This window comes from Fusarium subglutinans (assembly GCF_013396075.1).
Source record: "Fusarium subglutinans strain NRRL 66333 chromosome Unknown NRRL66333_c0000221, whole genome shotgun sequence".
Lineage (NCBI taxonomy): Eukaryota > Fungi > Ascomycota > Sordariomycetes > Hypocreales > Nectriaceae > Fusarium > Fusarium subglutinans.
The window spans coordinates 13,995-34,669 of record NW_023502284.1 but is presented as its reverse complement, the minus strand read 5'-3'; the positions used below and the strand labels follow the sequence as shown (position 1 = coordinate 34,669).

The window sequence follows — 20,675 nt, the reverse complement described above, 5'->3', positions numbered from 1 at the left end:
TGTAATTCAGGAGCGATAGTAAATAGTTATATTAAATAATATAAGTTCTTTAATAAGTTTAATAAATTAAATATATAATATTTAATTATAAAGAAAAGCAGCTTATATTAATATATATTTACTAATACTACTTTTCTATATAAGTTTATCTAACATTTCTCTTTCTCTAATTAGCTACATTGCTTCTAAATAATGGCGTCGACTCAGACTGCCTCTAATCTTATCGCACCAGTTAGGCTGAAAAATAAGCTATAAACACCACTTCGCGCCATCGTGAACTATCGAATTTCCAAGCCAATAGCGCAGTCTCGGAGATTGCGAAAAGTCTTCATAAAGGAGAATTTAATCCAACTGAGCCCCTAAAATGTTCATCCGAATTGCCATCCGCTCGTTCCTCAATTCTGCGCTTCGACGCTATTCCACTCATTAATTCCTTCTTTGTAAATATGATGTTGTTCAAGTACTCAGCTGTCGTTGCAGCTTTTGCCCTTTACGGACAGGTTGGTGCTGGGCCTTGCAAGCCCATCTCCCGTGCTACGAGTTCAGGTTTGGAAACCTCCGGTACTGCTACGACTGAAGCTTCTTTGACTGCCACGAGCTCGCTCGCGGTTGAGACATCGGCGACGGTCGAAACGTCTTCGGCCGCCACGTCAGTTGAGACTACCTTTTCTTCCGAGGTTTTGAGCACTACTGGTGATTCTTCCACTTTGTTCACTTCCACTACCGAAACCGCGAGCCCTGACGCAACAACGACCGAGTTTGTTTCTACGACCACCGATGTCTCTAAGACAGCTACCGCGACGACTTCTGCTGCGCCTGTGTGCGAGTTCACAGGAGAGTACACCAACTACGTCAAGAACCCTACTTTCGATAATCTAGACGGCAACGGACAACCCACCGCCGACCCGTGGATCATACTCGGTGTCTCAACTCTGTCAACCGAATTCCCCAGAACAGGAGCCCGCTCTATGTCAGCTTAACCTTAGCCCCCCCTTTATAAATGACATTGCTAACAGATGTCAGGGAATATTTATACCCCGACACTTCGATCTCAGGAAGTTCGGCCATTCTTCAGGAACTCACCAACACCGTCGCTGGCCACGAGTACGTCTTTAAGTTCCACTGGGCGCTTACTGAAGGCCAGCCTCTCGAGGCAGAGGCATGCAGAATCGGTACAATGGCTGGTTCGGATGGTGCAAACAGGCTGTTTATTGCTGTTGATGGTGATCAGGCAATTACGCAGGATGTATATCACGAGCAGGAGTATCGGTTTGCTGCTGAGAATGATAACCAGAGGTTGTCGATTGGGTTCTTTTGTACGAGTCAGCCGTCGGCGGGAGCGGTCAAGATTCAGATTGATGATATTTCAGTTTACGACTACCATGAGGGTTGTGAGAGTCCCTAGATGGAATGGGATTGAGACAAATGTTTTAGTTCTGAAGGTCGCTTACGGGAGCAAGAGGCTTCTGACCTTATAGCAAGGTGACAGAGATAACTAGACTAAGATTTTTCAGGTGTATACTTAATTTACCTTCTTGTAACTTGAAAGAAACATCTCAAGGTTTATCACTTGGTAACAAAATTGCATCTAGTAAGAGGGGGGGGGTTGGTAGCTGTGATTGTAATGATAATTCACAGCCTCGTTTCCTTCTTGAGATCCAAAACATCTCTCAAGTCCTTAATCTCAGTATCAGGTCGATGCGAAGCCGGTTTCGCAACCCGTCCTCCATAAGCCCACTCCTTCCTCAATTCAGTATCACGGCCTTCCAGCGCATCAGCGATGTACTTCCCAATAATCGGAAACATCTTGAACGCGTGCCCAGAATCGCCTGTTGCGAGAAGAAGATCTTTATGTTTGGAATGGCGATCAATGAGCCAATGTGCATCGGGTGAATCGGTACACCAGCATACTCGTGCATCTAGGAGGGGCCTATCGGAGAATTGGGGCATGACGGTGTTGATGAACTTTCTGATGGCGACTTCAGCTTCATGGGGGATGCCATCTTGAGGATGATCGCTTGAGTACCGGGGAATCGAGTAGTGAGTCGTGTTACCTTTCTCATCGACGAAGGTGCCTTTTTGGTATTGATATCCAGGATTGTTGTCACAGATCTTGATTAGCTCTGATTAGAATTAGCAGTCATGCTTCGGACAGTTGCAATATGAAGTGCAACCCACTGGTATCTGGATCTGGTTCAAACATGAACCCAAGCTCATAGTTATCAATCACAGGAACTCCCTTCCACTCAGCAGCTTCTTGATCAGTGAGCTGAATATGTCCCAGTGTCCAGCACTTCGACCATAGCTGTTGCGACAACTCGGGCAGTAGTTGTGGCGATGCAGCGCCCGTACTGAGGATGTAGTGATCCGCACGAAGGACCTCACCAGAAGCGACACGGATTCCAGTCATTGAACCGGAGGTATCGAGCTCGAGGCCGGCCATAGTACCGCCCAGACCTGAGACGAATTTTACGGCCATCTTCTCGCACTGGAATGCCCATTTCTCCAGGGCTTTTCGAGCGTGGACCCATCCGCCGAGGCTATTGTAAAGGCCCTTCCAGTTCTCAATCCCGGCTGCATCCTTCAGTTGGGGAACGCGTTTAACAATCTCGTCCCTGCCACTAATAAGCTCTAAGTTGCTAACCTTCCCTGCCATTTTGAGATTCTCATATGACTTTTCAAGAAAAGATTCGGCTTTCTTGTCGCCTGTCGTAGTGGTGATACGTCCCTGCTTTTGTGAGTCTAAGTCGCAAGGAAGGCTATCAAGATCGGTAACTTACCGTCTCAAAAAACACATCGTGCCATTCTGGATCTCTCCAAGCGTCGAGTGCTTCTAAAGCGAGTCGTGTGTAAAGTGGTTCGTCGTACTCAGTACGCATCACCTTGTTCAAGTCATGACCAGCAGAGTCTAGACTGGGCCATGGGTGGCGGTCGATGCAAGTGATGTTGGTATAGCCACGCTTAGCTAAATGGTAGGCTGTACTGATACCGAATGTGCCCCTAGAATCAGAACTGGCGATTAGCCTTGATGGTGTATTGGTGGGGTCTGAGACTTACGCTCCGATGATGAGGATGGACGAGTCCTTGTTCAAGGGTGCTACTGTGCTAGCCATGATTGAAAGAACTAACTTCGGACTAAGATGAAAGATAAGGGTGAAGAACAGAAAAGTGCTATCAGACGTTCAAGCTGGTCGTTTTATTAGTGATATGACGCCCGTAACCGGAGCTGATATGATATCTCGTGACAAATCAAGGCTGGACCTTCCTCACGTCAATTACCCCGCAATAAACCTCATTTATCATTCCCAAGTGGCAACCGTTAATCAAGAGCTAACCGATAGTCAAGATAAGGTAGGGTAGCAATATAATTCTCCTCGACCCCGAAGCTAAGGACCTGATGATCCGGTGACCAATCACACGCTAGCTTGAATGACTCCATCGCTTGGACCTTCTTCTTACATGAGGGGCTTGATAAACTAACGTTTGCCGAAATCCGGGGAGGGGAGTTGCATCGAATGTGACATTACTCGCGATAAGACAGAGTTATAAAATGCCGAGACCTTCGCGCCAAGAAATGCTGCTTCGACAGTCATCCCTCTATTCATTTCTTAGCTTTTCTATACGGTTCATCTCGTGACAAAGTAGGCCATCATGGCACCCAAAGTCGAATACGCCGACAACCTGGGGCCCTCAAGACAAGAAGATGGGACCATTGAAGGCACGTCTGAAGAAATCATCGATAACCCTGACAAAGCTACTGCTTTTGCTATCAGCGGTATAGATGAGCACTACGACATTGACTCGGACAACTCACCTCAACCTGAAGTCAGAGCCAATGTCCCCAATGTCGACGATCCCTCTATGCCCGTCAATACGCTCCGTGCGTGGACGCTGGGTCTTCTGTTCACAATCCTTGGTACTGGGATCAATCAGTTCTTTTCGATGAGATATCCCAGTGTGACCATCTCATCACTCGTCGCACAATTAGTCGCCTATCCAGCTGGGAGAGCCCTTGCGCATGCCCTTCCCATCATGAGAATCACACTATTCGGGAGGGAAATTGCGCTTAACCCAGATCATCACTTCAACATAAAAGAACATGCCCTCATCACAATCATGTCGAACCTTTCGTTCGGACCGTCTTGGGCGACGGATATCATCCAAGCTCAAGTTGCGCCTGCGTTCTTGGGGTTGAAGACTCCAGTCGGGTATCAGTTTTTACTCGCGCTTACGATGCAGCTGTTTGGTCTTGGAATGGCGGGTATGGCGTATAGATTTATCGTTGAGCCGCCGCATATGGTTTGGCCTTCGACACTGGCTAATGCCGCGCTGTTTCAGACTCTACATGGGAGGGCGAATCCGAAGGCGGATGGGTGGAGTATCTCGAGGTATCGGTTCTTTGTCTACGTTTTTGCTGGTGGTTGGTTATGGGTGAGTGCTTCCCCTTGTTTCTCCTCTATGATGTTGGGGTTGATTGTTCATTAGTACTGGCTTCCTGGATTTCTCTTCACGGGACTGAGCACTTTTGCGTTCATATGCTGGGCTGCGCCAAGTAAGTTCATCGCACAGATGATCCATACCACTACATTCTAACCTCTGATAGACAGCATCGTCGTCAACAACCTGTTTGGCATGTCAACCGGTCTCGCATATCTCCCCACAACTTTCGACTGGTCTCAAATCGCATACAACGGCTCTCCCCTCGTCGTTCCCTTCTGGGCTCAAGCCAACGTCTTCGCCGGATGGGTCATCCTCTTCGCTCTCGTCACACCAATCTTGTACTACACAAACACTTGGTACGCAGCGCACCTCCCCTTCTCTGGAGGTGACATCTACGATAACACTGGCAATGTCTTCAATGCGTCGCGCGTCGTTGACCGACATGGAAACTTCTCACCAGAAGAGTACAAGGACTATAGTCCTATTTTCATGCCAGTCACTTTCGCTCTGAGCTACGGTGTTTCTTTTGCGACAATGACTTGCGTGCCGACATACATCTTTCTCAATTACTGGAAGCAGATCGTTGGCGCTTTCAACCCTCAGCGGAAGAAAGATATTCATGCGCGGCTCATTGAGCGATATTCTGATGCTCCTTGGTGGTGGTACGCCGCATTGACCGCTATTGTTCTTGGCCTCACCATCATGGTGCAAGAAGTATATGATACAAAAATGCCCGTTTGGGGTGTCTTCTTGGCCTTTGGTCTCGCTGCCTTCTACCTCATCCCCACCGGAAGTGTCTACGCCGTCGCCAATCTCAACAGCAACGTCCTCACTGTTCTCGGTGAGATCATCTCAGGCTACGCCATCCCAGGAAAGCCAGTCGTCATGCTCATCTTCAAGTTCTACGCCTACACGGGACTAAGCCAAGCGATGATCTTTGCCTCAGACATGAAACTCGGGTTGTACATGAAGATACCTCGTCGTACCCTATTCGTCGCACAGTTGACGGCGTGCATCGTTGGATCTCTCACCCAGAATGCTGTTGTTCTGTGGATGTTGCACCATGTCAAGGACATCTGTGAGAGCGACCAACCCAACAAGTACACCTGTCCTCAAGGTCGCGTCAATTTCTCGTCAAGTATCGTTTGGGGAGCAGTCGGTCCAGCGCGTTTGTACAGCGTGGGTAAGATCTACTCTGGATTGTTGCACCTGTTTTGGCTAGGAGCGCTACTACCAGTGGTGACGTTCTTCCTCAAAAAGAAGTATCCAAACAGCAAGTTGCTACGTAACCTTCACTGGCCTCTCTTCTTTGCCGGTACTGGCAACGTGCCTCCAGCTACTGGTATCAACTACAGTTCCGCGTTTGCAGTCTCATTCATTTTCAACAAGTGGATCCGTGGAAAGTATCCGCATTGGTGGGCAAAGGTGAGTCTGCCATGAAATCTTCTGTCAAGGCTCAGTGTAGCTAACATGAACAGTATAATTACGTTCTGTCTGCAGCGCTTGATTCTGGTCTTGCCATATCTGCCATCGTGATTTTCTTTGCACTCGTCTTCCCTGGTGTTAGTCTCAGCTGGTGGGGAAACAACGTCCAGGGCACGACTGCAGATGGGATGGGTACTCCGTGGAGGAAGTTGGGCACCAATGAGACATTCGGGCCATCTACTTGGAATTAAGGCGCTGTTTGAAGATGGAATATGTGCTTAGGTGTTTGTATTATTACTTCATAGTTAGCCAAAGGATCATTGATAACAACGCTTTGGATCTCTAGAAGGTGGCAAGAAGACTGGGCCAAGTTTATCACGGGCTCAGTAGACTCTAGACTAATCCTTTCTGATGCATAAGCATGGGGTCAGATGTTTTCGTGCTTCTTGGTTCCTGGGCGCGGCCAATCACATAATTCTCGGTCAAATACGACCAGTGGACCAACGCTAGTGTCAACTGAGTTGCTTACTCCGCGTGTTGGTAAAGTCGTTAACGCCCGAGCTATCCGAGGCAGCCATGTATATAAGCCATTAAAAGGTTAGATCGATAGATGGGTAAAGCCACCCAATCCGCTCTGTTCTTCACAGTATTCTCTTTACTGTAGAACCAATCTTACCAAACATGGTATCTTTAAACGTTCTCCGAGCCTTGTATGTTTTTGACGACCGAAACTCGCACGAGAGAATTGATAACAGTTGTATTAGGACTTGGTTCAACTCGGCACAGAGCATCTTATCCCCCTCACCTGCCATCCTGCCAACCACGCCAAAGCTGACCGGCGATCCATGCATCCAAGTTGATGGAGTATGGAAAATCACCGAAGACTGCGTTGATCCTCTCTACTCCCGGTATATACTCGACGATGAGACTCATGAGACATTACCGATCCCTCATCTTCGAGTCTCAGGACGTTTTGAAGGGACCGCCGTCGACTTCAACATCTACCTCCCCAAAAGGGGATGGAAGGGGCGTTTCTTCCAACTCGTCTTTCCACTACAGAACTCAACTGCGTCTGATCGAGAAATTGGCTTTGGAGCAGACAGTGGAGGATATACCGTTCGTGCGTCTGGTAGGCCAACTTATCGCGGTGACGCAGCTGCAGCTAAGGTTGGTATGATAATTGCACGGGAGTACTACAAGCCCAAGACCAATAAGATCCATGGGTATATCTACGGGGGCAGCGGTGGTTCTCTTGTCACTGTTGGGGCGATGGAGAATACTGTAGGTATATGGTCTGGTGCCGTGACGCTTGTCCAGGCGGTACCTGTTTCCATCAATAACTGGTCCATCCGTGCTCTCGCAGGTCTTGTCCTTCAGAACAAGAGCGCCGAGATCGAAGATGCGCTTAAGACTGGCGGTAGTGGAGACATCTACTCAAGCTTGAACCCCACCGAGTCAAGCGTCTTTGAAGAAGCCACGGCCCTTGGTGTTCCCATCAAAGGATGGGAAAGCTTCTATGAAACTGGGGCTTCTGAGTCACTTTGGGAAACAATCCGGAGTGTGTCTGGACCGGCCGTTATGAGGATGGATCCCAGCTACGTTGATGACTTCTGGAACAAGCCTGGATATCTGGGCAAAGAGGATTCAAGACTTGGTGAGATATTCCGCCAGGAGATGCTGGACTACAAGACCTCCATCATCTCTATACGGTGTGACGCCAGTCAGGTCCCTGTTGAGCTCACCCTCGACACGGCTCCGAAATCAGCGAGAACTTACTGGCTCGACATCAATATCATCTCTGCAGATGGCGAAGTTGTTGGTAAGATTACTGCCAAGGGTCGCGATAACAGTAACGACAAGACTATCACCCTTCACCCGAATAATGACCCGGCCCTCCTCTCAATTTTACAACAGGGGACTAAAGTCCAAATAAGCAACCGTATGTTTCTAGCCATGCACGCACTCCATCGCTACTCAGTTCCCAAACGCGCAGGATTTTACGGCTATGACTATCTCCGTGACTACGACGGAGCACCCATCTATCCTCAGCGGTCTGTGCGTGTGGCAGAGCAGATTGCAAGATTTGCAAGTGGTGGCGCCACCTTTTCGGGCAAGTTGAACGGCAAGATGATCGTCATGGATAACTTGATGGACATTGACGCATTCCCTTGGCATGCAGATTGGTACAAGCAACAAGTCAGAAAGCTATATGGGGATAAAGCCGATGATAAGTTTCAACTTCATTACACTGAGAATGCGGATCATCAAATGGGCCCTGTTGGAGGCTCCAAAAGCTCCAGAGCTGTAGACTTTACAGGCATTTACGAGCAGCAACTGCGAGACTTGAGTATCTGGTGCGAAACCGGGACATATCCCAGCACTCCAACCAACTATACCATACGAAATGCTCAAGTAGAACTTCCTGCTGCGGCCTCGGAAAGAAAAGGCCTCCAACCTGTCATAGAACTCAGCGTCAACGGCAAAAAAGACGCCAAAGCTGAAGCAGGCAGCATAGTGACTTTCAAGGTACGCATTGAAGTTCCTCACGGTGCTGGAAAAGTCGTTTCATTGGAGTGGGATTTTGAAGGGACAGGTAACTTTGTCAAGGAGAGGTTCGGAGACGTTGTACGATCTGTTGAGACTACGGTTTCCTATACTTACAGTCAGCATGGGACTTTCTTTCCCGCTGTTAGGGTTGCTTCCCATAAAGAGGGGAAAATAGATTCACCGTATGGTTTGGCTTTGAATCTTGGCCGGGTAAAGGTTGTGGTCATTTAGTTGTTTGTATTGCTATTATGGACCTATGAAGCCGGGAGGAGAGAGTTGTCATTGGCTTCAAATCATATTTCTGATGATGCTTGCAACTCATTTATCGAGCACCATCTTCGACGAGATTGGTGATGACTCATGTCTGTATTGCACAAACTACCGTTGTTTCTGAGAAAAGGTTTGCAAGCATTTCTTGATCACAGGGCCTTCCACAGCCTAATTCAATACTTCGCCAATCCTTTTCTAGTAATATCTATAAGTATCTAGTTACATTAAATTGAACGGGATCGATAAAATGGAGACAGGAAGAGAAAAGTGTATTTGATGGTCGCCCTTGTACCCTTCGCTTGAACATCTCCCTTGGCAGCTGAAAATGATTGGCTCTCAGTCTTTCTGGGATTTCAAATTGCGGCGGGGGTACTGAGGTGTTACCGCGTTGTGATTGATCGCCTGATCTGCGTGTCTGTCTGCCTTGCAGTAAGCCACCCTCACTTAATACTCACCTTCACCGCTTCGTCTCGCGGCGTTCTTTCTTCCTTTTGCAAACTTGTCAACTTCGACATGGCAGACCCTCTTTCCGTCGCCAGTGGCGTCGCTGGCCTTGTATCTCTCGGCCTGACTCTCTGCGGCGGCCTTCACAATTACTTTACCGCCGTGAAAGATCGACACCGAGACATCGAGACAGCCAGCCAAAGCCTCACTCTTTTGCAGTCAAATATCTTCATCATCCAGACGAGCACACTGAAGCTTGGCCAGCGTCACGCCTTGTCCGCCAATGGAGTTAACCAAGGTCTGGTTAATTGCGAGTCGCAGCTCATGACCCTGCAGCAGATGGTGCTGGACCTTACTCGAGACGAGGGCCTGATTGATATAAAGGGAAAATGGAGAAAGCAAGTGATGGTAGCTCGATATCCTTTTGATCAGAAGAAGTTGTTGCAACTTCAAGACCAGCTTTCCAGGGCCAATGCGACATTAAGTAATTTTGTACAGAACTTCCACCTGTGAGGGATCTCTACTACACTTTAATTCTGCTCCTGCTAAGCAAACACAGCGATATCAACATCAGCATTAGCGAAGATTTACAGGCTCTGAGAATCTACACCAATGATAACGATAGCATAACGCATGATATGTTGGGCACCATTGCCAGACGACTTGACACTATCGGCCCAGCTCTTCAACGCACTGAAATAGAAGTGGCAGCGATATCCCGACAGATCCAAGATAACATCCCAGGTACCAGCAGCCGTAATCCAGACTATGCTATAAAACCTTGCTATTTGCAGAACTCCCAGAAGGAAGGAACACTGAACGATTCGGGATGTATTTGTTCCGATCCTAGGGCTAGTTCTGTTTGTCGAAAATCTTCTTATGTGGATAGATCTTGGGGAGGTTTTGTCATGTCGAAACAAGAGTACTCACGACGGCGCCATCGCCCTGGTTGCATTTTCTTCAACCAGTCACTGCAGACGTCAAAGACTACCTTTACATACCTCGGTTTGCGATATTGGCTTGCTCGAAGTTTGTCCTTGTCACTCACTAGAAATAATCCTGCTGGGGCATATAATATGTCCTTTGAGATACAGTCTCTCAACATTGTTAAATCCAATGCGGCTTTTCAAGCCATTTATGACCTTAGAATGAACTGCGACTACAGGGGGAAGCGATACAGTGGTTTCGACCTACAAGAAGATGCCCGGATCACGATCAAGAAGCTAAGAACTATCTATAGCTCTCGTGCTGCGTCCCCGTTTGACGTAGATAGATCTGGGAATAATATCGCTCATGTGTGTATGCGTGTAAGTTTCAATTCTACTTGTAAATACTTGAGGCGCTTTTACACTGACAAAGTCTTTAGTTCTATTACAAGTTACTTAAGTGGTATTCAGGGCACCAAGAAACTTGGAAGGCCATATTTGAATCCATTCGCTCGCTTCTGTCATACATGTTTGACATCGGGGTTCCTATCACCGCCTCGAACTTTGATCAGGAGTAAGACTGACAGTCTATTTCTCCACAACATAGCTAAAAGCAACCAGAACAATTATATATTACCTTTGTGCACCTTACTATCTATCAATCCTTCCTCCCATATATAATTTCATCGAAACCCTTGATTCATCTTTCTCTCCCGAAGATGTCTCCATTAGGGAAGCAGGCGATCGGATAAGTTGGTATCCATGGGAGCTCAAGTCGCTGCAGATCTGGGGTGAATACCCTGAGATCGCTAAAGGTAACCCGTTCCTTACCACTTCTCCTCGACTCCGGCACAGCTGATAATAGAAATGCAGCCTTTGGATTCAACTACGTCTTCCGGGCCATCATGCAGCGAGACTGGCAAAAGCTTGCTACTGTTGTAATGAATCAGCAGCTTTGTGCAGACATGCTGGAAAGAGATGTGTATGGTCGTAACATATTGCACGCTAGCATCACCTGGCCAGAAGGGCTTCGTCTCCTGCTGCAACAAAGTCTGGCTGTATCTATGTTGTGCGACGACGATTCGATACAGGCTAGTCCTTTACAGCTTGCAGCACATTTGAGCGGGGCAACACGTATGCAAAAGAACAAAATGGTGCTTTGCCGGGACTGCAATTGCGCTGCTGCCGTCCAACTGCTCCTGGAGGCCGACTGTTGCCTCCCCGTTCATTTGATGTTATCAGAATACACAAAGTTTTGTTCATGGAGATGCAACAGACTATTGTTCGGGCACTTGGAGAATCGCCGGCGACGACTGCGAGATCTTTCACTTGCATTTTTGCCTTCTGAAATCATTGGTAGGTATGGAGTCACGGCTAGCTCTATCCCTGACGCTACCGCGGCCTTCCTGTGGGAGGAGCTGCAGTCGCGCTCTGATGACTTGGGAAAACTGGGGATTAAGATCAACTCTGGCCTCAAGCCTTTTCATCCCAAATATTACCGCGGGGGCTTGTTTGAAAACTACCAGCCTCCAGAAATCTGTTCATTGGCCGACGAGTTCGGCATTAGGCCGTCAGACGAAAGTGGTATTAAGCCTCTTCTAGCACGGATTACGGTTCTTGAATCTGGTATTAGGCAAGATGTGTTTGGCCGAGACATTCCTTACCTGAATTGGTTGATGAAGCATGATATCGACCTTCAATACGCGGCTGGAGACTTCCACACGTCGATATTGCATTATTATGGAGCAGTAATTGGGTGGAAGCTAGCTCTTGGCCATCGCGTCTCGTCATGCGTTTTGGAGAGCGAAGGAATCAGTCTGTTGACTAAAGTATGCAACAGCAAGCTGCAGGCCAATGTACCATGTCTCTGCATTTCAGGTGTCTTCAACCGACCATTGGCGTCGTTATTCTCTGGATTTACGTCTACTGAATATCGCTTTCGCCCTTGGGGTGTTAAAACGATTAGAACCATTTGCCTCCTTGTGGCTCTGATTGAAGACAACATCACAGTTGTTAACACATCCTATCTAGCCAGGTGCGCTACCCACACAGTTACAATGGAAATACTTGGAATCAGGCACGTTGGGACCTGTCCCCACAATCTTATGCACAGAAACGGCTGGGGAGATGAAGAGGTAGACGAGGATGAATGGGCAGAAGTGTTGGACGAAGATAGGCTTTTGGTGGAAAAGCTTGATGATCTCGATGAAGAATTCGAAAAACAGTTTGAACTCAGAAATGAGTCAGTGTTGGATTTTATAACAGGGTATTATAGTCAGAGAATGCGGGAAGTGGTAAAAGAAGTGGATATGTCTCTGACAGGCGATTACAGGCGCGGATTAATTGCCGCTGGAGTGGTATTAGAAGAATAGATGGAGTGTAGGTCTGATTCCAGTTCGACTGACTGACAGGAAGCGGATACAGTATGAGAACAACGGCGAAATTGACAAGGTTTCCATTGAAGTAGAGGAGTGATAGGAGGGACGACGACATGTTGTGTAGACATAAAGACCTAGAAACCTACAATGATGTCCTAGTCTTTGCGATTGATATTCGGGCAAGCCGATGAATATAGGCTTGCTTAAGCACATAAGACGAGGAAGCAGGCAAGACTTGCAATAAGGCAACCAACAACATAGAGGGCTGCCCGGAGCGACGAGGTTACATCATATTGCCTTTAATTATTATTAACGTATTATGGAGGTAACCTGAAGATATAACCTGACATTAAATAACATTCGATTGTAGTATGTAAGACTATTCGCTGTTTGGAAAAACGTTAAGAATTCAACCGACAATCCAAACCATAAATAATGCCCCCAAGCAACAAGGAGGGACAGGCGGTATGCAAATTGGGTCTCATGGGGTTCATCAATGCGGTGCAAATCCAAGCTTAGGGGTAGCATCCTCCTGGCTATGAACAACATAGTAGTTCTTCATGAACAAATTTCCTAGCACAGAGTACTTGCTATTAAGCTGAGTAGAGATCGCTCCACCACAGATACGATTAGCGCGGTCATATACAGTATAGTTAACGTCCCGCCCAGGGATAGTTAGCGTTGTGCTATCAATCTTAAAATGAAAGTCTGGAACAGTGCTATTGCACGGGAATGTGCGAGAGCCTCCCTCCTGGAGCTTATAGCCCTTGATATGGCTGTAGTAGTCGTTCACCACAGTTTCAGGGAGATAAACAAGGGTCGTCCCGGAGTCGACGATGACCTCGCCAACCTTCTTTTTGCTACTGGTGAATGAGCCTTTGCCAACGGCATAGGTGCTCACGTTCATCGACCAGTACTTGGTGCTGACAACGGGGGTATAGGCCACTTTACCCTTGAACTTGGTATCGTCGATGTATCCGAAATCCCAAGTCGCAGGCTTGCCATCGACCCTGAGATTAGCAGCAAAGACCTTCTTCTTGAGAGTGGGCAGGAGAGTCTCGAAGAAAGTCTTTTGCTTCTTGGGCTTGACGGTGTTGATGGTACTGAATGCCAGACCAAGAATGCCATCTGAGGCGAACTCGGCTTGGATGACGGTGGCGGCTTGCACGGCCTGCTTTTGGGCTACGACGGGGCCTGCCTTGACCGTGTCGGTGTAGACGACGCCGCTGACTTCCTCGCCAAAGGCGTAGGTGATGGACCAATTGTAGTTCTTGAGGAGGTGCGCAGATGAAGTTGGGGCATAGGTTGGGTGATCCTCGCTCTGGAAGATAGAAGACTCGTTGGAATACACCCATCTGTGAAGTGGCATGTTAGTCTTGGTACGCGATACGGAAAATTGGGGCACTCACAGGTCGGCAGATCCAGTGTCGTAAATCATCTTGAAAGTCTGGTTCCCGACGACTGTAGGGACGAAGAATGAATTGCCATTCGAGGAAGGTTTCACTTCCACGGAGCCCGACTGCTTCACGCTGCGCGCTTCTATGATGTTACCATGGATCGCAGAGTATTTCGCCTCAAGCCGCTGCCTCTCAGCAGCAGGATCGAATTCCTCTGGTGACGACGGCAAAGCATCGACGCTGAACGCAGCGCCTTGGCTATCCGGCACAGCGAGGCCATGGGCAGAAGCAGCCAAGACGGCGATCACTTGGAGGAGTTTGAGAGGCATGATGAGAACAATTGTGTAGATTGACCAGGTACGCCAGAAAGTATGGTAAAAATAGGTTTCTTACTCTTTTTATGGCCAAGAGCACGACCTCGTTCCGCCTCGTTCCAGTGTTACATAGTCTATAGATAGTCTGGGCTTTGATTTTCCGCGCGGGAATGGATGGAATGCCGGGCTTCGCATACGAATTAATTTCCCGAAACCGGCTAGCAAACACCTCCGCCACCAATGGCATCACAGCGAGCTCGGCAGATCAGGAATAAGATCCACTAAGAATCTCGTATCGACGAACGGTCTAGGCCGCATGACTTCACATGGGCCGGGGTTTGGTTAGTTTGCATGGTTATATATAGTCTGATAACTATCAGGCAAGTTTGATCACGCATCCACGACAGCCCAAGTAACTTAAAACCATGGCTCTCTTCACTTTGGCCACCGTCGCTGCAGCTGTCGCTTTCCCTGGCATCGCTACTGCGAGCAAGACTCCTGCTGGGGTTATCTCCGTCCCGTTATCTCGCGATGAGGGTCTGACGGCGTATTATGCCAAGCTACAGGTCGGCACACCGCCACAGACAGAGTACCTCAAGATCGACACGGGTAGCCCGCGATATTCCTTTCTAGACCCTCGTAATGAGGTCTGCAAAAAGAAGGGAAACAATTGCAAGACCTTTGGCACGTTTAACAACAAGACTTCCAAGTATGTTCCTCGGTATCTTACCTCCAATTTCCGTCGCTAATCATCGTCGTAGGACATCCCACTATGCAGGTACTGGCTTCGCCGACGCCCTAGGCTACGTCGGTCAGGGCGATTATCTGGAGGACACTATTATCATCGGCGGCGTTTCAACCAAGAACCTGTACTTTGGCATGACATCCGACTATAGTTTCTCCGACAAGCTGAGCGGTAATATTAGCACAATTCTTGGTAAGAAAAGCTATCCCATCTTGAAGATGCCGAACTGACATGCGGTGGAACAGGTCTATCGTTGGAGTGCTCATTTGCTGGCCCCAAGTGCATTGACAGGTTCTCCTCGTACTTCCTACCGGAGCTGAAGAACGCATCCAAGATCAACTACCTCGCGACGAGCATCTACCTTGGGCCCGATGATAAGAAAGCTGCCAATGCCAGGATGCTCCTTGGTGGTGCTTACGACAAGGCCAAGATTGACGGTGATCTCATCACCGTGCCCATGGTCGACCCCTTCAATATGGAGCTCAGCGATGGTCAGACGAACTCGGTTAACGTCACCTCTGTCGAAGTCTTCCTCACCAAGGGCAACAACCGCACAAAGGAAACATACGGAAAGAAGAACGTCGGTGTTCCGGTGCTGATCGACAGTGGCACTGCGAGCTGGTACCTCACGGACAAGACCATGCCTCCCGTCCTCCGCGCTTTTAATGCCAAGGTACAGCCTTTTGGCCAACAATACTTCGTGGTCGACTGCAAGTACGCCGACACCAAGCGCAACGACGGGTACATCGCTGTCGAGTTTGGCGTTCACGGCACAATCAAGGTGCCGCTCTACGGCATCGTGTCAAAGTTCCCTGATGGCACCTGTGGAGTGTTCGCCGCTTCTCGTGGGTACCCCGTGTCTCTCTTTGGTGACCCTTTCATGCGCAATGTGTACAGCATCTTTGACCAGGAGAAGTTCTTCTTCTCGATGGGTAAGGTGAAGCATACTGCTGAGGAGAATATTGTGCCTTTCCCTAAAGGAGGCTTTAAGCCAACTCATTCCTGAAGAGCATACGGAGTAAAGATTGTAGAATTGCGAATTGATAGTTATGGATACGAGCTAGTGGGGAGAAATTGGCGATGGGTTTTAGTGTACATAACTAAATGGAACCATATACCGACAAGACATATTTTCCAATTTCTTAATTACGTGAGCATCATTTTTGACCTTGATGTGATACTCGAGTTAACAATGGCAAGTCTAAAAAAGCCCGCCCTATAGATCTCAAGAGCGCTATCTTGCCATCTCGCGCGCTCGGCCCAAAACGGTGAAACGGGCGACCCCAGATTGAGCTATACCCTTCTGAGCCATCTCAGCGAACGCTATCATCCCCGCCAAACAGAACCATCCTCGGTTCTAAAACCGGTATCTGCATAAACATGATCACGCGATATAACAAGCGGCGAATCGCAATCATTTAACGTCTGGCACTCGGTAAGTTGTTATTCTGAACGTACGTTTACAAGTCAACACAATGGATAAAGATCTCAAGCCCATTGCCACCATGCCGACGAACTCAACTGTCGGGATGGGCGAGTTGGTTGAAGATACAGCTAGCGGTCACAAACCAACTGCTACTTTGGATGATGACGAGAAGCATTCTGAGGAAATGGGTTCTCCGCCACTTAGGATCGTGTACAGCTCCAAGGAAGACGCGAGGGTCCGATGGAAGCTCGACCTGATCTTGCTGCCCATGGTAAGTGGTGATCTATGAATCTTTGGTCATGCGAAACTGACTACAGCGAAAATAGATGGCGCTCACATACGTGCTCAACTACATGGATAAAGTTGCTTTGTCCGAGGCTTCCATCTTCGGCATCAAGGAAGATCTGGTTAGCGAACCTGCACCTTGTAGATATCTACATGTAGCGACTGACATCTGCATAGAACCTCATGGGCCAGCAGTATAGCTGGTCATCCTCAATCTTCTACCTGGGGTACCTAGTCTGGCAGTATCCCAGCTCTCTTTTGATGCAGAAGCTTCCCATGTAAGTCTTCATCTTTCCTGAAATTCCCTAGATTTATCTTGTCTTGCTTAATGTCTCCTAATCGCTACGCAGCGGACGATACTTTGGCGTGATGATCTTTCTCTGGGGTCTCACCGCCTGCACGACGGCATTCACAAAAGACTTTGCAACGCTCTGCGTCAACCGTGCCTTCCTCGGTGTTTTCGAATCCTGCATGTCTCCCATCCTCACGATCCTAATCTCTCAATATTGGACACGAGAGGAGCAGCCTCTTCGCACGTCACTATGGTGGTCTGCCAGTGCTGTCGGTTCTTTCATGGCAGATGCCATTACATACGGCCTCTCGGGAAAGGATCATTCGGGCTCCAAGTATGCCGTCTGGCAAGTCGTGTACCTCGTCTTTGGGCCGATGACGATGTTTTGGGGTATTGTTGTCTTTTTTGGTGTTCCGGCGTCGCCTCTAAGTGCATGGTTCTTCAGTAAGAGGGAGAGAGATATCGCGACTGATAGAGTAAATCCACTCCTGGTCGACATCAATCGGTACTAACCAGATTACAGGTCCTGAAAAATCACACCGGTATTAAAAACACCGAGTACAAATGGAACCAGGTCCGCGAATGCCTGATGGATCCCCAGCCGTGGATATTAGCCATACACGCCTTTCTTCAATGTCTCCAGGGAGGAGGCTTAACATCGGTAAGTGAATTGTGCAAGAAAATGGAGCATATTCTGATGGCAGTGTAGTTTTCGAAGATCGTGTTGACCCAGACCCTCGGCTACTCCAGCCGCCAGGCTACTTTGATGGGCATGCCGTCCAACACCATCCACCTCGCCTCGGTGGTCTTTGCGTGAGCATCTAACTTTGCATATATATGGCTACTTGCTGAAACTTTTGATTTAGTGGTTGGTTCTGCACACGTTTCAAGAATACTAGGTGCTACGTTATGATTGCAACCAATATCATCGTCCTGATAGGTGCCGTATTGGTGGATAGTGAGTCTCTGCCATCATTAACATCTGCTCTTGGGATCTAACATGACTTAGACCTTCCGCAATCTAACCACCAGGGCCGACTTGCGTCTTTTTATAGTAAGTATGCGATGGTTACTTTATGGCTCACAACTGTCGCTCATACGTGCCTCCAGTAATTTATGTCAATACAGTCCCTTTCGGACTTGGAATGAGTATGCTCTCCTCGAATATCGCAGGATTTACCAAGAAGTCCACCGCGAGCGTAAGTATTTGACTCCGGCCAATCTTGACTGAACTAACACTTGCAGGTCATGATGTTCCTAGGCTACTGTCTTGGCCAATTTACTGGCCCTCAATTCTTCATCACACACGAGGCCCCACAGTACAAAACTGCTTTCAGAGGCTTCTACTCCTCAGTCTCTGCCATGATTGTGTTGGAAATCGTTCTGCTGTAAGAAGCTCCTCATTTCACTTTCCCACCGACTACTAACCATTTTCTCAGCATCTACATTAGGTATCAGAACCACCGTCGAGGCCGCCATGAGGTTCAGGAAATCTGCAACGTAAACATTTCTAGGGATGATTTAGATCTTACGGATTGGCAACAGGGCTCATTTAGGTATATTTGGTGAGCGTTGGTGGAAAAGCCCGAACTGATGGACATTCATGTGATCACGAGTCATATGTTGAAGGCTTGGTGTCATCTTCGCTGGCTCATAGGTTCCGTCGGTGTCTTTGTGTACAATACTTCATTTAAATTAGCCAGGGATGATTACCAAGTCTTGTTGGTGTACATTCTCATAATGATACACTGGCGAATCTATTGCTACCTGGCGCCATCCTTTCCACAACGCTATCACAATCACTGAGAGATAGAGAGAAAAATCATGTATGATATGTAGACATATGAAGAAGACCAGTCCCTGTCATGCTTGTCTTGAAGTTAGCGTGCTTCGAGTTAGGCTTATCAGCGATTAGTCATTAGTTACCCCGGATTTCAAAATAAAGTCTAAGACCGAAGCGTTCTTGCACTTCAATCCTTCAACCACTCTTACGTCCTTGACATAACGACCCGCCATGTCCCTATGCACCACCTGTGCAAGAAGGGAAGTCTCTTGCGATCAAAGAAAACCACGCTGCTCCCCATGTCGACGTTCTCACCTCAAATGCGCTTACGAACCATCACCTCATGCTGTGTTCGAGTTTAGAGATGAGACAGATCAGATCAGAACTCATTCGAGGCGTCGCGGGAAGAAGAAGAGCACGCCTAGCATACCGAGTCGCTCAGGGACTAGTCCACAGACTCCAATGGCCTTTTCAATAGCCGAGACGAACGCGTCCGACACGCTGGAAACATCGTCACTCGCAATGCTCGATGCGACGGCGATGCCTTGGATGGATGGCATATTTGACTCATATCCAGATCAACAATGGGATTTGAGCCCTGACCCGGCGGTGTTTTCAAATACGACTGATCAGGCCTGGGTTCCGTTTATGGAATCGCCAGGTAAAACCACAGCCGACTTCAACGCGGGCAGCCTTTCCTCGAGTTCCCGTCAGACGGTCTCCGATCGGGTGTTAGCACAGCACTACACTCAGAATCTAGCATCAAAATATAGCTCCAAGGGCCAAACGTGGAACAATCACACGTATTTCTTCAATCGCTTCAACTCTAGCCATTCGTTTGTAATATCATCGCTTTACGCATGGACAGCTGCTCACCTCCACTGCAATGGGACATTGGCTTCGGAGAGTAGTGCCTTAGAACACTACGAAAAGAGTCTCGTAGCTCTCGTGGATCAATTAGGCGTCCACCTCGAGATTGGAGGCATGGATGAAGAACTCAGTCAGACTTGGCCGCAGCTTATCACCCGAGATGATGACCTGGACGCCGTGTCAGTGACGCTATACTTCCTCGCCTGGACAGATCTTCTTCTCTCAAGAAGAGCCTCCCTAAGGCGCATGCTAAGCCTCGAGGCTTGCTTACTTGAGAGCCGGGGCCATGGCGATCAATCGCAGTCGGTTTACGGCAGAATGGCGGTGTGGTTCTGCTTTCTTGATGCTCGCGCCGCTCTCTTTTCGCAATGCGATGATCGCATCATACAGTGTCTAGGCAACGACTTGGGCTTAATGTTTGCTGTGGACAAATCATACAATTTTCTGCAGCAAGAATACACTCTTTTGTACCCGAATGAGGAACGCCGGTGGGATGAGGCTCATAGGCCTTTGTATGTGGCTACATGTCGCTTGGTCGCTCTCTTGGGGATGATATCCAGAGGCGACCGCACCACGGCGGGTGATAGCCAAGAGGCAAGTACGAGAGAATCGTTAGATGATATTAACCAGGTATGTCGACAATAAAATCACACTACTGCTTGTAATTACATTACTGATGATAAACTAGGGTCTCGCCGGTATCACCGAAGAGAAAGCGGCAGAAAACAAAGTGTTATCCATCTTCCTCACCGCAAACGCCCTCTTCCACGCCGTACACATCTACGCCTCAAGAATCTACCGGCCAGAAGATGCAATATATGCAGAGACAACACATGCTGAACACATAATTGGCATCACTCGCCGCTTCTACAGTAAACTCAAGCGTCCAAGAACTGAAGCGCCGCCGACCAAGATATGGCCAATCCCGCTCATCATGGCAGCCATCGAGGCAAAGGACCCTATCTACCGAGACTGGGCGCTGCAGCTTATCAGGGACTGCTCTCAGGCTGGGAAACATTATGTAAATGCATGTGCCTTTGTCGAAAAGGTGCACGCGGCCGAGGAGGGGATGGGCTATCGCGCTGATCTTTCCCAGATCGCTCAAGAGATGGGCTATGACTTTGTGATCTAGC

At 48.3% G+C, this 20,675-nt stretch overlaps 7 protein-coding genes across 7 annotated transcripts; 5 read left to right on the top strand and 2 right to left on the bottom strand.

Moving 5' to 3' along the window:
* Nucleotides 1-446: 446 nt before the first annotated feature.
* Nucleotides 447-1,405, top strand: FSUBG_11540 (uncharacterized protein; the record flags this gene model as incomplete). The annotated part of the gene is made up of 2 exons (XM_036676234.1): nt 447-970; nt 1,024-1,405. The coding sequence occupies 2 exons, from the start codon at nt 447-449 to the stop codon at nt 1,403-1,405; spliced, it is 906 nt and encodes a 301-aa protein (XP_036532972.1).
* Nucleotides 1,406-1,632: 227 nt separating this feature from the next.
* FSUBG_11539 (fructosyl amino acid oxidase) lies at nt 1,633-3,113 on the bottom strand (the record flags this gene model as incomplete). Its single annotated transcript, XM_036676232.1, has 4 exons — nt 1,633-2,123; nt 2,179-2,728; nt 2,781-2,982; nt 3,058-3,113. 4 exons carry the CDS (start codon nt 3,111-3,113, stop codon nt 1,633-1,635), a joined length of 1,299 nt encoding a protein of 432 aa, XP_036532971.1.
* Nucleotides 3,114-3,651: 538 nt separating this feature from the next.
* FSUBG_11538 (OPT family small oligopeptide transporter) lies at nt 3,652-6,116 on the top strand (the record flags this gene model as incomplete). The annotated part of the gene is made up of 4 exons (XM_036676231.1): nt 3,652-4,431; nt 4,486-4,552; nt 4,604-5,865; nt 5,919-6,116. The coding sequence occupies 4 exons, from the start codon at nt 3,652-3,654 to the stop codon at nt 6,114-6,116; spliced, it is 2,307 nt and encodes a 768-aa protein (XP_036532970.1).
* Nucleotides 6,117-6,546: 430 nt separating this feature from the next.
* On the top strand, nt 6,547-12,527 carry FSUBG_11537 (uncharacterized protein; the record flags this gene model as incomplete). The annotated part of the gene is made up of 10 exons (XM_036676230.1): nt 6,547-6,575; nt 6,630-8,458; nt 9,113-9,635; nt 9,686-10,433; nt 10,493-10,626; nt 10,674-10,867; nt 10,926-11,034; nt 11,413-12,087; nt 12,130-12,294; nt 12,464-12,527. 10 exons carry the CDS (start codon nt 6,547-6,549, stop codon nt 12,525-12,527), a joined length of 4,470 nt encoding a protein of 1,489 aa, XP_036532969.1.
* A 396-nt stretch (nt 12,528-12,923) lies between these two features.
* FSUBG_11536 (uncharacterized protein) lies at nt 12,924-14,156 on the bottom strand (the record flags this gene model as incomplete). The annotated part of the gene is made up of 2 exons (XM_036676229.1): nt 12,924-13,785; nt 13,840-14,156. The coding sequence occupies 2 exons, from the start codon at nt 14,154-14,156 to the stop codon at nt 12,924-12,926; spliced, it is 1,179 nt and encodes a 392-aa protein (XP_036532968.1).
* Nucleotides 14,157-14,566: 410 nt separating this feature from the next.
* On the top strand, nt 14,567-15,892 carry FSUBG_11535 (uncharacterized protein; the record flags this gene model as incomplete). The annotated part of the gene is made up of 3 exons (XM_036676228.1): nt 14,567-14,850; nt 14,903-15,078; nt 15,132-15,892. 3 exons carry the CDS (start codon nt 14,567-14,569, stop codon nt 15,890-15,892), a joined length of 1,221 nt encoding a protein of 406 aa, XP_036532967.1.
* A 469-nt stretch (nt 15,893-16,361) lies between these two features.
* Nucleotides 16,362-20,674, top strand: FSUBG_11534 (DAL5-Allantoate and ureidosuccinate permease; the record flags this gene model as incomplete). Its single annotated transcript, XM_036676227.1, has 13 exons — nt 16,362-16,583; nt 16,639-16,719; nt 16,775-16,875; nt 16,948-17,365; nt 17,413-17,550; nt 17,599-17,702; nt 17,756-17,847; nt 17,899-17,943; nt 18,000-18,088; nt 18,135-18,277; nt 18,329-18,445; nt 19,035-20,172; nt 20,231-20,674. 13 exons carry the CDS (start codon nt 16,362-16,364, stop codon nt 20,672-20,674), a joined length of 3,132 nt encoding a protein of 1,043 aa, XP_036532966.1.
* Between the last annotated feature and the right edge of the window lies 1 nt (nt 20,675).